At 42.8% G+C, this 17,035-nt stretch overlaps 1 protein-coding gene across 1 annotated transcript in view; it reads left to right on the top strand.

The window, feature by feature from the left end:
* The first annotated feature begins 565 nt into the window (after positions 1-565).
* MROH8 (maestro heat like repeat family member 8) overlaps positions 566-17,035 on the top strand; it is a 64,556-nt gene continuing 48,086 nt past the window's right edge. The window contains exons 1-5 of the mRNA XM_027770193.1: positions 566-654; positions 4,207-4,328; positions 6,383-6,528; positions 15,458-15,537; positions 16,233-16,377. Coding sequence (XP_027625994.1) covers positions 566-654; positions 4,207-4,328; positions 6,383-6,528; positions 15,458-15,537; positions 16,233-16,377 — 582 coding nt within the window. The remainder of the gene's footprint in view (positions 655-4,206; positions 4,329-6,382; positions 6,529-15,457; positions 15,538-16,232; positions 16,378-17,035) is intronic.

Below are 17,035 nucleotides of genomic sequence, written 5' to 3'. Positions count from 1 at the left end.
CGCAGCAGCTGCGGCCAGAATCCGGGTCCTCGCGCCGAAAAAGCCTCGCGGTTTCCGTGTGCAGGCCCCACCTCCCCCCCACGCCCGAGCACACTTGGAACGACCGTCCCTCAACGGCCCTATTCCGGGAGCTACCGGGACGCGATTGGACGATGTCTCGGGTGGGCCCGAGACGGGGCCGCCTCTGATTGGCTAATCGCGGTGATTGGCCAATCGCAGTGTCACTCACCGGTCTCGCTGCAGCCCGGCCTATTTTAAAGGAACGCGAAGGGGCGCGTGGGTGGGGGAGAGTAATATCCCAAAGGGTTTTCTTTTTCTTTAACGTGTATCAATGTCCTCTAAAGGTTATCTCTTCTATTATTAATAAGTAGCCTATAAGACACATTTATTTGACTTGAGAAGCAAGTCAGTGACTTGTGAGCAGTTTATTAGTCCCAATTTTACAGATTTACCAAGTTGTCCCACTGTCGACCATTTACAGTGTTAACCCCACAGGCACCAAGCACTCTGCATACATTATTTCAATTACATCTTATCACTAGTCTATGAGGTATGTGCTGTTACTATGTCCATATTAAATAGAAGGAAACGAAAAGATTTGAATCCAGGCAGTCTTACTCCAGAATCTGAGCCTTTAGCTATTAAGAATGCGAAGTATACCCGGATGGTGGTACTTGTTACCATTACTGTTGACCCAAACAGTATTGTCCCGCATTGGAGAGATTTGATCCTTTCTCAGTCTAGTACTGCACTGTTTGTCGTGGTAACCACTAGCTATATATATTTTCATTTGAATTTAACTAAAATAAAATTTGAAATTCAATTCCTCACTGCACTAGCCACATTTCAAATGCTCCATAGCCACGGGTAGCTAGTATCATATTGAACAACACAAAATTAAACGACATTTCCATTATCACAGAAAGTTCTATTGAACAGGCCCAATCTAGAATATATAAAGAACTCCAGCTCAATAATAAGATGATTAATGGTGTCCTGGACTTAATGATGGAGAAAATGTTAATAGAGATTAGATTTAAAAGTACCTTACTTGGGGCCAGCAGGTGGTGTGGTGGTTAAGGGTGCTGGACTCCCACGTGCTGGCCCACCAGGATTCGAATCTTGGACCTGGTAGCTTCCTTTCTCACTTTCTCTCTCACTTGCTTTTGCTCTCTCACGCTCTGTCTTTCTCCCTGGTCAAAGTAAAATAAATAAATAAAGTTAAATAGAACAATTCTTCCTTTCTTTCTTTCTTTCTTTTTTTTTTTTTTGGAGAGGCTTTTGCTATATGGTGAGTGCACTCGCCAGAGAGACAGAAAGACAGAAAGCAAGAATCACCCCCAGTGAGGATGGCCACGCTGCAATCCCTTCTCCATTCTCCTCTCGGGATCTTGGGCATGCATGCACACGTACCCAGCGTGAGTTTAAGCCACCAGGTCCGGGACTTGAACCGCAGTTGACTACATGGGAGTCCAGTGACATAGCCATTACACCAACTGCTGCTCCCAAATAAAACAATTATTTACAAAAAAAAAAAAAGTACATTACTTTTGGGGTCTTGGTTCAAGTCCCTGACTTGGTGACTTGAAAATCCCACTGAGCATGACTTTTTGGACACCCTTTCATTTATTTCTTTAATAAACTAGTTAATTAAAACCAAACTGGTCTACTCGTGGTAGGGCAGACAGTAGGTGCACTGCTGTGATGCTGGAGGCCATATATTGGGCTCCAGGTTCGCACCGCGGTGTCTAGTGAACATGCTGGGAACTCTTGGATATGCCCCATGATCCTGGGTGGCCGTGAGGTTGGGGGTAGACTGCAGTGTAAAGACCCTATCCAAGAGGGACCAGCAGTTGGCATAATGGCTATGTTGCAGGACTCCCATGTAGTCAACCACAGTTCGAGTCCTGGACCCGGTGGCTTAAACTCATGCTGGGTGCGTGTGCGTGTGTTCCCAAGATCCCGACAGGAGAATGGAGGAGAAAGGATTGCAGCGTGGCCATCCCCCATGGGGGGTGATTTCTCGCTTTCTGTTTCTGTGTCTCTCTGTCTCTCCCTGTCTTTCTGGCGAGTGCACGCACTTTATAACAAAAACCTCTCCAAAAAAAAATTAAAAAGACCCTATCCGGGAGGTCTGTCATTCCCTCTTTCTTCCAGTAATAAACTTTAAACAAATTCATCAGATGTAGAATGGTTGGATTGAGAAACTGTGGCACATATAAACTATGTAATATTACACAGCTATAAGAATCAGTGAGATCTCGGAACCAGCAGATGGCATGATTACATCACTGGACTCCCACATATCAATCGCAGTTTAAGTCCTGGACCTAGTGACTTGAAACTCAGGCCAGGCACGTGTGCATGCATGCCCAAAATCCCAAGAAGAAAATGGATTAGAAGGGACTGTGGCATGCCATCCCCCCTGGGGGGTAGTTTCTCACTTTCTGTCTCTATGTCTCTCCAGTAAGTGCTCACACCCTAAAGCAAAAATCTCTCTCTCTCTAAAAAAAAAAAAAAAGGAAAGAAACAAGAGATCCTATTGTTTGACTCAGAATGGATGAATATAGAAGACTTAAATGTTGACTGAAGTAAGCCAGACTTTGAAAGATACACATTGTATGTACCCACTCAGTTTGTAAGGAGTGCTACGGCAGAGGCTGAGAGACTTAACTGTGTGATGGTGGAGAGGACCGGTAGAAACACTAGAGACTGTGAGGGGGGACAGTGATGGTAGAGAGTGGGTAGTGGAGGATGAGTGTGAGGTACAAGGGGAGGATACATCTGACAGATGGAAAAAATGTAAAAAAAAAAAAAAAAGAAAAGAAAAGAGAAATCGTGTTCATTATGAAATTAACTAATTCTGTTGTATTGCAGCTTTACTAGATAATGTCCAGTTTCAAAAGTGGTTGTAGCAACTGACATTGCTAACTACAGTTGATAAGGTTTCTGAGTATTTGTTCCACGTCTTTTTCAGTATTTAGTATACATACTAATATTTTAAAATTTTAAGCAATATAGAAGTTTAATAACTAAAAGTTTCCCTCAACAATTCCTCTCCACAGATGATTGGCTCAAATTCTGTAAGTTTTTTCTGCATGTGTTTCAACACAAATACACACTTATCACTACAATGAAAATATTGTTTTGTTTAAATAGTAATGGGATCATTATGCCCATTGTTTGGCGACCTGCTTTTTTGTTCCTTAATCTATGCTAAACATTCAGTAAATATAGATCTACTCAGTCTTTCACTCTACCAGTATTGAGCATTACCACGTGCCAGGCACTGTTCTAGGCTCTTGAGATACATTCATTGGATGAAGCAGCCAAGGATCTTTGTCCTTGAGGAGCTCGCTACATCTTAACAGGAGGAAATAGTAAATGATGAACATTACAAATAACTGAGTAATATGTTGGAAGGTGTTCTGTGCTATACAAAAAGAACAAGTAGAATGGGATAAAGAAGATTGAGAAAGATGGGGGAGGTGTTCTACTTCAATCTTGTTTGTTTGTTAAGAATTTTTTTCCCCTTTAATTTGCTATAGGAGACACATGCTCACAAGAGAGGGGTAAAGTGAGAAAGCAATCTTCCAGGTCTGTGTTCAGACCACAGTTGGCCACATGGGAGTCCAGTGCCCCAACCACCACACCAACTGCCAGCCCTCTCAATCTGTTTTTAACAGCAGCATAGTATTTCCTGCCTATCCATTCATTCCCCATGAAACTGACAGTGCTAGGTGCTGAGAATACAACTATGACCACATAGACAAGGTTTCTCTTCTAACAGAGCTTACCATCTGATAGGAGACAGTCAAATGAACAAGATAATTGTAAATGTGGGGCTGGCACGGGGCATGGTGGTTAGGGCACTGGACTCCCACATGGTTAACTGCAATTTAAATGCCGGAGCTGGTGGCTTACTTTCTCACTTTCTCCCTCTCTCTCTCTCCTTCTCTGGTCAAATTAAAATAACAATAATAATAATAAATAAATAAATAATTCTTTTTAAAAAGATCATTGTAAATGATGGTTAAATACTATCAAGAAAATAATAAAGTAACGGTAGGACTGGATGTGAGGAACCTACTTAATTGAGGTGGATGATCACTAAACTCTCTGAGAAAGTGACATTTAGACTTTGTATTGATGAAGCAGAATAGTCCTGAAAAGTTATAGGTTTTCTAATCCCTTCTTCACTCCTAGGATCTATGGTCGGGAAGAAGTAGTAATCCCTTGTGCTTCTGATGATGATTCGGGAAGTGTGGATTTGCAGCTGAGCAACCTAGAGGATATTAAAAGAGGCCCAAGTAGCATTGATCTTACAGGTGAAAAGGGAAAAGGGTCAACTAAGGTGGGGAGAGGGCAGAGAGAAGGGAATCTTGCCAAGTCAAGCCAAGAGGTATTGATTGAGTACTTACCTGGTAACCAACCCTGACTAGATTTTGAAAATGACTTTAGTCCCTGACTATGAGACTTTGGAATACAGCAGGATAAATAAGATACATTATTCTAGACATACAAGAAACTGAACTTGGTCCTGAGATAGACAGTCCTACAAACCCTGCAGCAGAGTCTAGGTACTAGAGAGAGTCCTGGAAAGAAAAGGATGGGGTGTTAGTTGACAAAGAGTGGGAAAACTTTATGCAAAGATGGGATCTGGATTGCAGAATAGCTACCCTTCATTTATTCTACAGCATGTTTTGAGTACCAGGTGCTGGGCATAGAATAGTGAACATGACTGATGGGGTCCTTGCCCTCATAAAATATACACTATAGTGCAGGAAAAAAAAAGTAAACAAACAGTAACTAAAGTAATTACAAGTTGTGAGAAGCATGGGCAAAAATGGACAGAGATGGGAACATAGTTTAGGCTTTGGTTGTCAGAGAACACCTGTATGAGGCGCTGCTGTTTAGACCTAAAGGAGACCTCCAGGATCTAAAGGGCAACCCATGTGAGAAGTAGAGGAAAGAGCATTCCACATAGATGGAATAGCATGCATATGAGACAGGGAAGACCTCGGTGCGTTTGAGGAATTATATTTTCTTCATTTGTACATTCATTCAGCAAATGTTCCTTGAAGCGCCACTATGTTGTAAACCTGATGGAGCTATGGAAATATAGCAGTGAACAAAAAAGACACAGTGCACTTGTAAATAAAGAGGTCATTGGAACTCAGTGTAATCTGTGTGATGGGGGGAGGGGAGCAGAGTGGATACAGAGGTTTATTAGTGGCTAGGAGAATACTTAGCCAAAGTGGGTAAAGAGGGGATTCAGGAAAAGCATCCTGGAGTTGCGGCCTGAGGACGAGTAGGAGTTAGAAGAGAGTTAAAGGAAAGTGGAAGAGAGGAAAGAGAAGAACACAGGCCGGAGGAACATCCTGTGCAAACTTTAGAGGTGAATGAGAACATGGTTTACTTCAGTTAGTAGATGACAAGAATGTGGCAGGAAATGGGAAGAGTTTTCAGAAGAGGCATTGAAACCAAAACGAATTCCAAAGTAGAATGTTAGAAATCCTTAGATGATAGACTGTGAGCTCACTAGGCATACTGGATTTCATAGTGGAAGACAGAGGAGGTATGGATGTAAAGATACTTGAAGAGGAAAATTATGCCATTGTCACTTGGGGCAAGGGAAAACTGCTGGCACTTCTTTGGGGCTAGTTCTGTATCAGCCAAATGAGGTTGGTTCTGTTGTCATCCCCATTTTGGGAATGAAATAGGCCTAGAGAAACTAAAGTCCCACCAGGTCAGAATGCTAGAAAGAGACAGAGCCAGGATCTGAACGTGGATATACCTGCTCAGGAACCTGTGCCCTTAATCAAAGCATGGCCTGGGTCGGGAAGGAGATCCTGCAGCTTGGCCCAGTGGGAAGAGATGAGTGTCACCAAGGGGCAGCTATGATGTTTTAAGCTCTTGTCACTACAGAGTCATCGTCTTGAGTTTGAAGAATAATATCTACTACATAAGTGCTTGCTTTGTATCAGATACTTTGCATGAAGTACGTCACCTAATCCTTAAAACCGCATTTCACAGATGAGGAAACTAATGTCCCAGGAGGCAAACTAACTTGATAAAGGGCATGAAACTAATAACTGGTAGAGCCAGGATTCAAGTCTCAAACTGAAATTTAAAGTCCATGCTCTTAACCCCTCGGCTACAGCTCAGCATCAAAAGACTTTTATACAATAGTTTAGGAAGCCCTTAGAGAACATTGAATTTGTAATTGAGAAAACTGAGACTTGAGAAGGGAAAGGACTCAGTCAAGATCACAGAGGATGTAGAAAAGTTGTCTGTCCTGATATCGGTGGTCCTCCCCCACTAAACCATGTCACTGCGCGCTGTACAGAGGTATTATCTGATGTCTTTCTTTCCATAATAGACTCGGACATCTCTGACATCCCTGTACTTCCTTGGGAGTCCTTTACAGATAGCTGCAGGCAGCTCACCCAGCAGGGGCCCCTTGGCGAGGCCATCACTGAGAAGCTGATCCAGTCCATTGAGGAGGTTTTTAATGGTGAGCTAAAGGTATGCACTGGCAGTCTTCATGAGTTATCCAACTTATCACTCCATTTAACAAAGATCTTGGGGCCAGCAGGGAGCATGGTGGGTTAAGGCGCTGGACACTTCCACATGGCCAGCCATGGTTCAAGTCCCAGGTCTAGTGGCTTGCTTTCTCACTTTCCCTGTCTCTCTGATCTCTCTCTCTCTGGTCAAATTAAAATAAATGAATAAATAAATTAAATTAATAATTCTTTAAAAAGATCTTAATGTACATTTTTATTATGCAAATAATTTTATATTATAGCTTATAAATGTTCAAGTACTGATTTTATTTCTTTCTTTCTTTATTTTATTTGTTATAGGGCACTTATACTCACCAGTGAGAGACAGCAAGATTGAGGAAGAGGGAAATGAGAAAGCAAGCCACCCAGTCCAGGACTCCAACCATAGTTGGCCTTGTGAGAGTCCAGCACCTTAAGCACCATGCCACTTGCCTGCTTCTAGATTATAAATTTTTACGTTTGTTTTACATTTATAATGACAGATATTTACATATACATATATTTATAAATTATTCTAGAGGACTTCAAAAAGTTTGTGGAAAATGAAATTAAAACATGTGTTTATTGTGCAAAATGTTTTAAATTCATGCATAGTATTTTCAAAATACACATTTTCCATAATTTTTGGAAGGCCTCTCATATTTATACTCACATTTATAAAAATTATAAAATTCATAGAAAACCATAATAGAAGTTAAAAGTTAGGCCAGCTTGTGGTGTGGTTAAGGCAGCTGAATCCGACATGGATGACATCATGGTTCAAGTCCTGGACCTGGTGGCTTGAAAGACACACCAGGACACATGTGCGTGTGTCCCCAAAATCCCAAAGGAAGGGAGAAATGGAGAAGGTATTGTGGTGTGACCATTCTCCATGAGAAGGTGTTGTCTCATTTTCTCTCTTTCTCTTTCTCTCTCTGTCTCTCTTGAGCGAGCACACATGCCTTCTGGCAAAACTTAAAAAAAATTAAAGGTTGGGACCAGCAGTTGGCATAATGGCTATGTCTCTGGACTCCCACGTAGTCAACCGCGGTTTGCTCCTGGACCCGGTGGCTTAAAACTCACGCCGGGCACGTGTGCGTGCATGCCCAGGATCCCGAGAGGAGAATGGAGGAGAAGGGATTGTGGCGTGGCCATCTCCCCTGGGGGGTAATTTGTCGCTTTCTGTCTCTCTGTCCTCTGTCTCCCTCTGTCTGGCGAGAGCACGCGCCCTATAGCAAAAACCTCTCAAAAAAAAAAAAAAACCTAAAGGTTAAGCTTCCCGAATCCCACTCTCTTGAGACACCTATCCTTAACATTTTGGTTTACATATTTTCAGATTTTCTTTTCTGTTGAGACAAATGCATGTAATCATAAGGAGTCAAATCATCATATATGGTGAGAGAGAAAAATGTTTCTAGATCAGAAGCTAGAAATCTGTATTATCCTACTTAATGACAGACAGGATTTCATCATTAAGGTGAAGCATTAATTTATCAGTGTGTCCTGCAAGAGCACCTAACAGAGGACCTAAGCACAACCTGGTGGTGAGGGAAGGTATTTCTAAGCAAACAACCCTCGAACTCTGAGGAATAGGGGAGTGTTCTAGAAATATGGAATGAGATGTTTAACAACCTCATGGCAGAAAGGGACACAGCATGTTCAAGGAACTTAAAGGAACCCAAGTCATGATGACCAAGTGGGAGAGTGGCACAAGGTGAGACTGAAGAGTTAAACACAGACCAACACTACCAGGCCTTAAAAAATCAGGATACGAATATTGATTTTCTCTTCTTTTCTTTTTCCTTTTCTTTTCTTTTTCTTTCCTTTCGTTTAATTTCTTTTCTTTTCTTTTTTTGGAGAGATTTTTGCTATAGGGCGCCTGCACTTGGCAAAAAGACAGAGAGAGACAGAGAGACAGAAAGTGAGAAATCACCCCCCAGGGGAGATGGCCACATTGCAATCCTTTCTCCTCCATTCTCCTCTCGGGATCTTGGGCACGCATGCACACGCGCCCGGCGTGAGTTTAAGCCACTGGGTCCGGGACTCAAACTGCGGTCGACTACATGGGAGTCCAGCGACATAGCCATTATGCCAACTGCTGGTCCCACGAATATTGATTTTTAACCTAAGAACAATAAAACAAATAAGGAATACATAAGGAAATAAATAACTTACTTAATATCCCACTGCGAGCCATTTATTCAATAGTTTCTTTCTATTCTTTTTGTTGTTGTTGTTGTTATACCTGTTTGACAAATATTCTTGCATATGGGTTCCTGGGTATCCTGGAGGTATTCTGATCAGATTTGTACTGGATAAAGATGAGTCTGGAGATAGCTGGGGAAATAGATTGGAGGGGGCAAAATTAGAATGGAGAGCTCTCTCGTGACCTTACTTCCAAAGATGACAAAGAAGGAACAACTGCAGTGCCAAAAAGGGCCATGACCATGTGTAGCCTACTCACTGCACAAATTGCTCCCGATGAGTGCCCAAGGTCAAGGCTATTAAGAAATTCATCATCCGGGGACCCAGCAGTTAGCATAATGGCTATGTCACTGGACTCCCACGTAGTCGACCGCAGTTCGCGTCCCAGACCCAGTGGCTTAGAACTCACGCCGGGCATGTGTGCATGCGTGCCCAAGATCCCAAGAGGAGAATGGAGGAGAAGGGATTGCGGCATGACCATACCCCTGGGGGTTGATTTCTCGCTTTCTGTCTCTATGTCTCTCTCTGTCTGTCTGGCGAGCGCACATGCCCTACCGCAAAAACCTCTCAAGAAAAAGAAAGAAAGAAAGAAATTCATCATCCAAGGGACCAGCTGATGGCATAGTGGTTATGTCACTGGACTCCCACGTAGCCTACCATGGTTCAAGTTCCAAACCTGGCAGCTTGGAACTCACGCCAGGAGCGTGTGCACGTGTGCCAATAAACCTGAGAGGAGAATGAAGGAGAAGGAATTGTGGCGTGGTCATCCTCCTAAAGGGTGATTTTTCACTTTCTGCTTCTGTGTGTCTCTCTCTCTCTGTCTCTCTGGCACATACAGCCTATAGCAAAAATTTCTCTTTAAAAAAAGAAGTTCGGAGACCAGCAGGTGGTGTGGTGGTTAAGGATGCTGGACTCCCACATGGATGACCACAGTTTAAGTCCCAGACCTGGTGGCTTGCTTTCTCCCCCACCCCCCTCACTCTGTTCCCTCTGGTCAAATTAAAATAAATAAAGTTGAATAAAATAATTTAAAAAAAAATGTTCATCATCCAAACAGTAGAGGCTACAGCCATCAGGGAGATCTCCACAGCAAGTGTCTCCAATGCCTGTGCTCCCCAAGCTGTATGTGAAGCTACATTACTGTGTGAGTTGTGCCAGTCATAGCAAGGTAGTCAGGAACTGATATCATGAAGCTCAGACAGATCGAACTGCCCGCCCTGATTTAAATTTGCAGCTGCAAACCCTTGCCCTTCACCAAAGCCAATGTAAGGAGCTGAATCTTGAAAGACTAAAAAACTGTTCTTGGGGGGGAGGGGGATAAAATGAAGTTATACATGCAAAACAAAACTAGAGTAGAGAAAGCCAATGTTGGATAGTTATACTAATCCATATGAGTAATAATAGATTATGAAGTCAGCTTCTTGCTTGGTGTTGCTCACTTACCCTCCAGAGAGCTATACCAGTTTACACTGTCTAGTTGCAGGGGGAAAAAGATTGAAAGCAAATTCTTCCAAGTTATAGAGAATTATTGATATCTTGTATTCTCTTTTTTTCTGCTTTTCTTTTTTTTTTTTCTGTGATAAATTGGAATTGCTTTTATAGTCAGAAAAAGAAAATGTTAATACAAACGTTTTTTTCCTTCAAATCAGAACTTAGATTTTAACAGGAAACCTTAATGACTTGAAATATTGCATCTATTTTTATGTTTTAAGGCTTTTGCCATAGGTTGTGTGTGTTTGCTGGAGATAGAGACAGTGAGAAATCATCCTCCTAGACAGGATTGCCACATCTCAATTCATTCTCCTCCTGGGGTTTTGGGAATGCCCGCACACACACACCCGGTGTCATTTCTAAACTGCTTTGTCTGACACTCAAACTGAGGATGGCCAAGTGGAAATTCAGTGCCTTAACCACTATACCACCTGCTGGCCCTGAAATATTGCATCTTTAATGACTCAAGAGAACTGGAAGTAACAGCAGCAGAAGTCACCTTCAGAAAGCTCTTACTCAGCACTAAACAGGGCCAGTAGGTAAGGAAACCAAGACTGAAGGTAGGGACAGCCATCATGGAGCACCTAGTAATCTAGTTTAGAGTGGAAATTAGTTCCCACCACACGGGGCCAGTAGGTAAGGAAGCCAAGACTGAAGGTAGGGACAGCCATCATGGAGCACCTAGTAATCTAGTTTAGAGCGTAAATTAGTTCCCAACCACACGGGGCCAGTAGATAAGGAATTTCACTAAAATCCCTTATAAAACAAGACTGATATTAGATTCAATGAAGTGTCAGATGTCTAAAACATTTCAAGAAACTTTCAAGCACCCTCCATAATTACCAAATAAGATTATAATGTGTTGGGGCCAGCAGGTAGCATGGTGGTTAAGGAGACTGGATTCATGTGGCCCACTGCGGTTTGAGTCCTGGACCTGGCGACTTGCTTTCTAACTTTCCCTCTCTCTCTCTCTCTCTCTGTTTCTCTGGTCAAATTAAAAATAATAATAATAAAGTTGAATAAAATAATCCTTAAAAAAATCAGCTTCAGGGCCAGCAGGTGGTGTGGTGGTTAAGCATGCTGGACTCCCAAATGGCTGATTGTGGTTTGAGTCCCAGACATGGAGGCTTGCTTTCTCACTTTCCCTCTCTCTCTCTCACTCTGTCTCTTGCTGGTCAAATGTTAATTAACTAATTAATTAATTATTTAAAAAAAAAAACTTAAAGGGGCCAGCAGGTAGCATGGTGGTTAAAGGCACTGGATTCCCACATGGCTGACCACAGTTCAAGTCCCAGACCTGGTGGCTTGCTTTCTCATTTTCCCTCTCTCTCTCTGTCTTTCTCTGATCAAATTGAAACATAATAACAAATAAAGTTAAAATAAAAATAATTATTAAAAAATTTTTAAAAGGTTATAATGTGTAATTGTGTTTTTATGATTTTTCCACAATTTTAGGGTGAATTTCAAAAGCTGACTTTCTTAAGATCTTTGTCTTCTCTCAGCCAATCTTTGCCTTATGATGAAACCACAGAATCATTCATTCACAGCCACATAGCAGACATTGTGCGTATCCTAAATGTAAGTATTGTGACCTTATCACAAATTGTTGAGACCACACAAATTTAGTGACTTGGCCAATAATTATTTAGTGGCTCCACCTATGTTATCAATTCCCTTAAACTCTTCTCATAGCATCATTTTTGAATGGAGGAGGAATACCCAAGTGGATCCCACTAATATAATCACCCATGAAAAACAATAAAAAGAAGAAGGGCCAGCAGATGTCATGGTGGTTACATCACTGGACTCCCATATAGCCAACTGTGGTTCGAGACCTGGACCCACTGGCTTGAAAATCACACTGAGCACATGTGGATGTGTGCCCAAGATCCTGGGAGGAGAATGGAAGAAAAGGGATTGTAGCAATCTCGGGGCTCAGGGGGTGATTTCTCCCCCTCTCCCTCACTGTCTCTGTGTCTGCCTCTCTATTCCACAAGCACACAGCCCTAAGACAAAAACCTCTTTGGGAGAAAAAGGAAAAAAAGATGAGTAGAAAAGGAATAGCATTTACATTTCTTAGTAAGGCCCATGCTACATTCTCATTAAAGAAGCAGTATTTTGAGGCAGTCTTTATGTTAAATGCCTGGGTTTAAATGCCACCTCTGTGCCTTATAACTGTGTAATTTTGGGAAATCACTTAACTTCTCAATTCTCAGTTTCTTCATCTACAAAATAAAAATAGCTATGTCTTTTTCACAGAGCTATTGTGGGCACTAAATAAGATATAGATGTAAGCCCTGTAGCATGGTACAAAATGCATTTATACATTTAGAATGTCTCTGGCCATATCTAAACTGCCCCATACTCTTCTTTAGACCCTATCTAGTCAGTAGTAAGATGCACACATCAGATATTAGCCCAAGTATGGACTAGGAAGAGATTCAGCCTAGAAGAAAAAGGTAGCAAGTATCCAGGAGAACCTGCATGGATCATTGCATCATGGTACGAATCTGCAGACTCCCTAGAGACTAGTGTGCAGGAGCTGAAAAAGCACAGCTCCTAGCAACCAAAAGGAGAGATGCTCAAGAGAAGAAGCAGTTCCGCTAAGGAACCCATGAGGAGAAAACCTGGGTCATTATAAAGAAAACTTAAAGGCATTTGCCAGTCTTCTCATACCCACACTAGTGCATAGCTCTTTAGCATCTGAATAGAAACAGTCACGGAAATCAACATAATGTGGAAACGGAAGTTTAAAAAAAAAAATCTGTTATGGCACATCAGCAAAAAAGATGTATAAATAAACACATGAAAAGATGCCTTGTCACTGTCATTTAGAGAAAAGCAAATTAAAACTGAAATAAGTTTCAACTATACAACTACTAGAATAGCTAAAATTTCAAAGGTAATACTGAATGTTGGTAAGGATGTGGAGCAACTGAAACTCTTACACACTGCTGGTAAGACACGACCACTTTGGAAAGCAGTTTGGCAGTTTCTTTTTTTAAAATATTTTTTAAAACATTATTTTATTTAACTTTTTAAAATTTTATTTTATTTTAATTTTCCCAGAGAGGGACAGAGGGAGGGAGAGAGAAAATAATTAAAAAAAAAAAAAAAAGAATTATTTTATTTAACTTTATTTATTTATTTTCATTTGACCAGAGAGAGAGAAAGGGGGTTGGGGGAGTGAGAAAGCAAGCTGCCAGGTCCAGGACTCGAACTGTAGTTGCCACATGGGAATCCAATGCCCTTAACCACCACACCACCTGCTGGCCCCATACATTTCCTTTTTTCTTTACAAAATTCATTTATTTTTCCTATGAGTGAGAGAGGCAGACACTCAGAAAAACCCCCCAATAGGGTCCTCAAGCCAGGATACACCCACAGCTTCACTCAGCGCAGCTCGTGGACATGTGCCTGCCCTGTGTAGACAGAGGCCTGTGGACAGAAACCAGGAATCCTGCCCTGTGAGTCAGAGTGTCACACTTGACCTCTGCACCACCATCTGGTCCCCAATTTTCTTCTTTTAGAAGATCAGCCAGGCTGAGATGGAAGCTTTTTGTCCCAATTCAGATTCCTTAAAGAATCTAATTGACTGGGACCAGCAGTTAGCGTAATGGCTATGTTACTGGACTCCCACGTAGTCGACTGCGGTTCGCGTCCCGGACCCGGTGGCTTAAAACTCACGCCAGGTGCGTGTGCATGGGTGCCCAAGATCCCGAGAGGAGAATGGAGGAGAAGGGATTGCGGCGTGACCATTCCCCCTGGGGGGTGATTTCTCGCTTTCTATCTCTCTGTCTCTCTCTGTCTGTCTGGCGAGCACACGCACCCTATAGCAAAAACCTCTCCAAAAAAAAAAAGAATCTAATTGACTTTGGTTTCATGCCCTAGACAAAGAAGCTGTGGCCAGGGGGCAGCAGGCGGCATAGTGGTTAAGGCACTGGGCTCACACATGGGCGACCCCAGTTTTCAGTCCCAGATCCATTGGCTTGAAACTCCAGGCGTGTGTCGTGTGTGTGTGTGTGTGTGTGTGTGTGTGTGTGTGCCCAAAATCCCAGGAGGAGAAACGAGGAGAAGGGATTGTGGCATGGCCATATGCTCTGGGGGATGATTCCTCACTTTCTCTCTCACTGTCTCTGTCTCTCCTACAAGCACGCATGCTGTATGGCAAAAACCTTTAAAAACAGTAAAGAAGCTGTGGCCAGTGGGACAAAACAATTTAGCAGAAACATGACTGTGAGGTACACCATTTCTATGGGCCAAAGGCAGTTCTCAGAAAGGCTGTGTAGACAATCCCACTCCAGCTATTTACGTTTGCTCTTTGTATCAACTCCCTGAGGTATGTCTTATTTCCCCCACAGATAAGGACACTTGGGCTCAGAAAAGTTAAATAATACCCTCAGCATCACACAGCTAGTGACACAGCAGGCTCAAACCCAGGGTCACTGAGCGCCAAAACTGCTGTTCTTCCCTCTCTGCCACTGCAGATTTTTCTAGCACTACTAGATTTCCCTCTTGTCAACTAGTAATTTAGAGAGTTATTTCTTTTCCAGGACAAATAACTCAGAATAATATTAGCTATGATAGTAGAGGTGACTGGTTTAGTAGAAAGAGAAGTTAGGGTCCGGCGGGTGGCATGGTGGTTAAGGGCGCTGGACTCCCATATTGCCGACCATGGTTTGAGACCCGTACCTGGAGGCTTGCTTTCTCGCTTTCCCTCTCTCACTTTCTTTCTCTCTCACTTTCTGTCTCTCATCTGTCCTTCTCTGGTAAAATTTAAATAAATAAAAATAAATTAAAAAAAAAGAAAGAGAAGTTAGAATACCTAAACTAGAAATAGTCACTGATGATAAAAATAATGAATAACAGACACTACACAATTATGAAGGCTATGAGGTATTATGAATTAGCCCATTTAGTGCTCACAACTACCCCAGGAAGGTAAGTAGAACTGTTACCTTGTTTGACAGATGAGAAAACTGAGGTACAGCAAGGTTAACTAATTTGTGTCAGTTCTAACAGCTGGTGGATGGCAGAGCCAGGGTCCTGGGACTGGCTCCTGAGAATAAAATCCTGGTCCTGCTGCCAGCCCTGTTTAGGCAAAGAGCAGGGCTGGCTGAAGAGCCTGCTATTGCTCGTGCAGGCTGTCCCCCATCACCTCTGGCCTACTGAACTGGTAGAGTCCCAGCTCCCTAACGTCCTTTCCGTCATTGCAGGTTCTGGTGCAGGAAGAGCCCTTGCATTCTCTATTCAGCCCTGTGCGCCAGGAGGTGTTTGTCACCATCGCTGACCTCAGGTGACACCCACATGCCCCTCACACATGCATCCTGGTTCCTCATTCACAGCAATACCACAGTCAAATGACAGGTTCCATATCAGAACTATAATGGATATGGAATGGGGAAGCCAAATCCCTGTATTTTTGTGTAAGAACTTTGATGTCATGTATGTTACCATCCCTGTCTGCAAGGCTTTCAAAACCTCTCTGGAGTTTAGTTTTGCCCAAAGTAAATTCAATGGGAATTTATCTCATGCTTCATGGCAGTAGAGTTCCAAGGTCGAAGAAGCTGGAAAGGGCTGCCTGCTGTTTACCTCTCTAGAGGTTTGTACGGCAATGCTTAAACTGATGAAAGGTCATAAGAAGTCCTGAAGTTGCAAAGTTGTTAACTTGATTCAACTCACCATCCCCCAGACTAACATTCAGCAGAACACTGGAAAATCGTGGCTTACTACATTAGACTGTAACAGGCTCTGTCTGCTCTGTGGTTAAATTGGAAGGAAGCCTGGAAGGATTTCACTCTGGTGACTTCTTGGTGACAAACTTAAGATATTTTCCTAAGCAAACGGACAAGCCATGCCATTTATTTCTTCTGTCAGAATGACACACTAACCAGTCTACTCTTCCATAGAGGCTGGGTAGACAATCCCTGTGTATTGATATCAAATCCAACTCTCCTCTCAGCTTGCTGTTTCCAAACTGTCTCTTCTTAGTTACCAAGATGTTCATTTGCTATTTGGTTCAGAAGATCGAGCTGACTTGTTCAGTCTTATCACCAAAAGTGTAATCACTCTGCCGGCTGTAAGGAATCTTTCCCAGCTGCAGGAAGTCATGCCGAGTGGGCCCTACAACTCAGAGGTAACTCATTTTGCTTTAGTCACTTCCCATCTCCAGGGTCAGCTGGTCTTGGCCTTTTTTTTCCCTTTTCTTCCTTATTATTATTATATTTTTAATGGACTGTGGGGCAGAGTGAGTTGAGGAAGGGGAGAGAGATTTTTGACACAGTCTCCTCATGTCATATTGTGCTCCGGCCTCACAGTTAGCCAGGACCACAGGCTTAAAACACTGTACCGTGCCTGTTTAGGTTGGGCTGAGATGAACCCGGGCTTCTCATGTGCCTCAGCCACCGTACAACAGCACCCCCCTACCTGTGCCACTACAGCTGGGCCTTGTCCTGGCCCTTTGAGAGTGCATTTGGTTTTTTGAAACTAGCCAAAAACCATTTCAGCCAAGTCTAGTAAATACTACAGGTGGTGGGAACCAGCAGTTAGCGTAATGGCTATGTCACCGGACTCCCACGTAGTCAACCGCGGTTCGCGTCCCGGACCCGGTGGCTTAAAACTCACGCCGGGCGCGTGTGCCTGCGTGCCCAAGATCCCGAGAGGAGATTGGAGGAGAAGGGATTGCGGTGTGACCATCCCCCCTGGGGGGTGATTTCTCGCTTTCTGTCTCTTTGTCTCTCTGTCTGGCAAGCGCACATGCCCTATAGTGAAAATCTCTCTCAAAAAAAAAAAAA

Source organism: Tupaia chinensis, unplaced genomic scaffold (genome assembly GCF_000334495.1).
Source record: "Tupaia chinensis unplaced genomic scaffold, TupChi_1.0 Scaffold000115_1, whole genome shotgun sequence".
NCBI lineage: Eukaryota > Metazoa > Chordata > Mammalia > Scandentia > Tupaiidae > Tupaia > Tupaia belangeri.
This window is presented reverse-complemented; position numbering and strand designations above follow the sequence as displayed.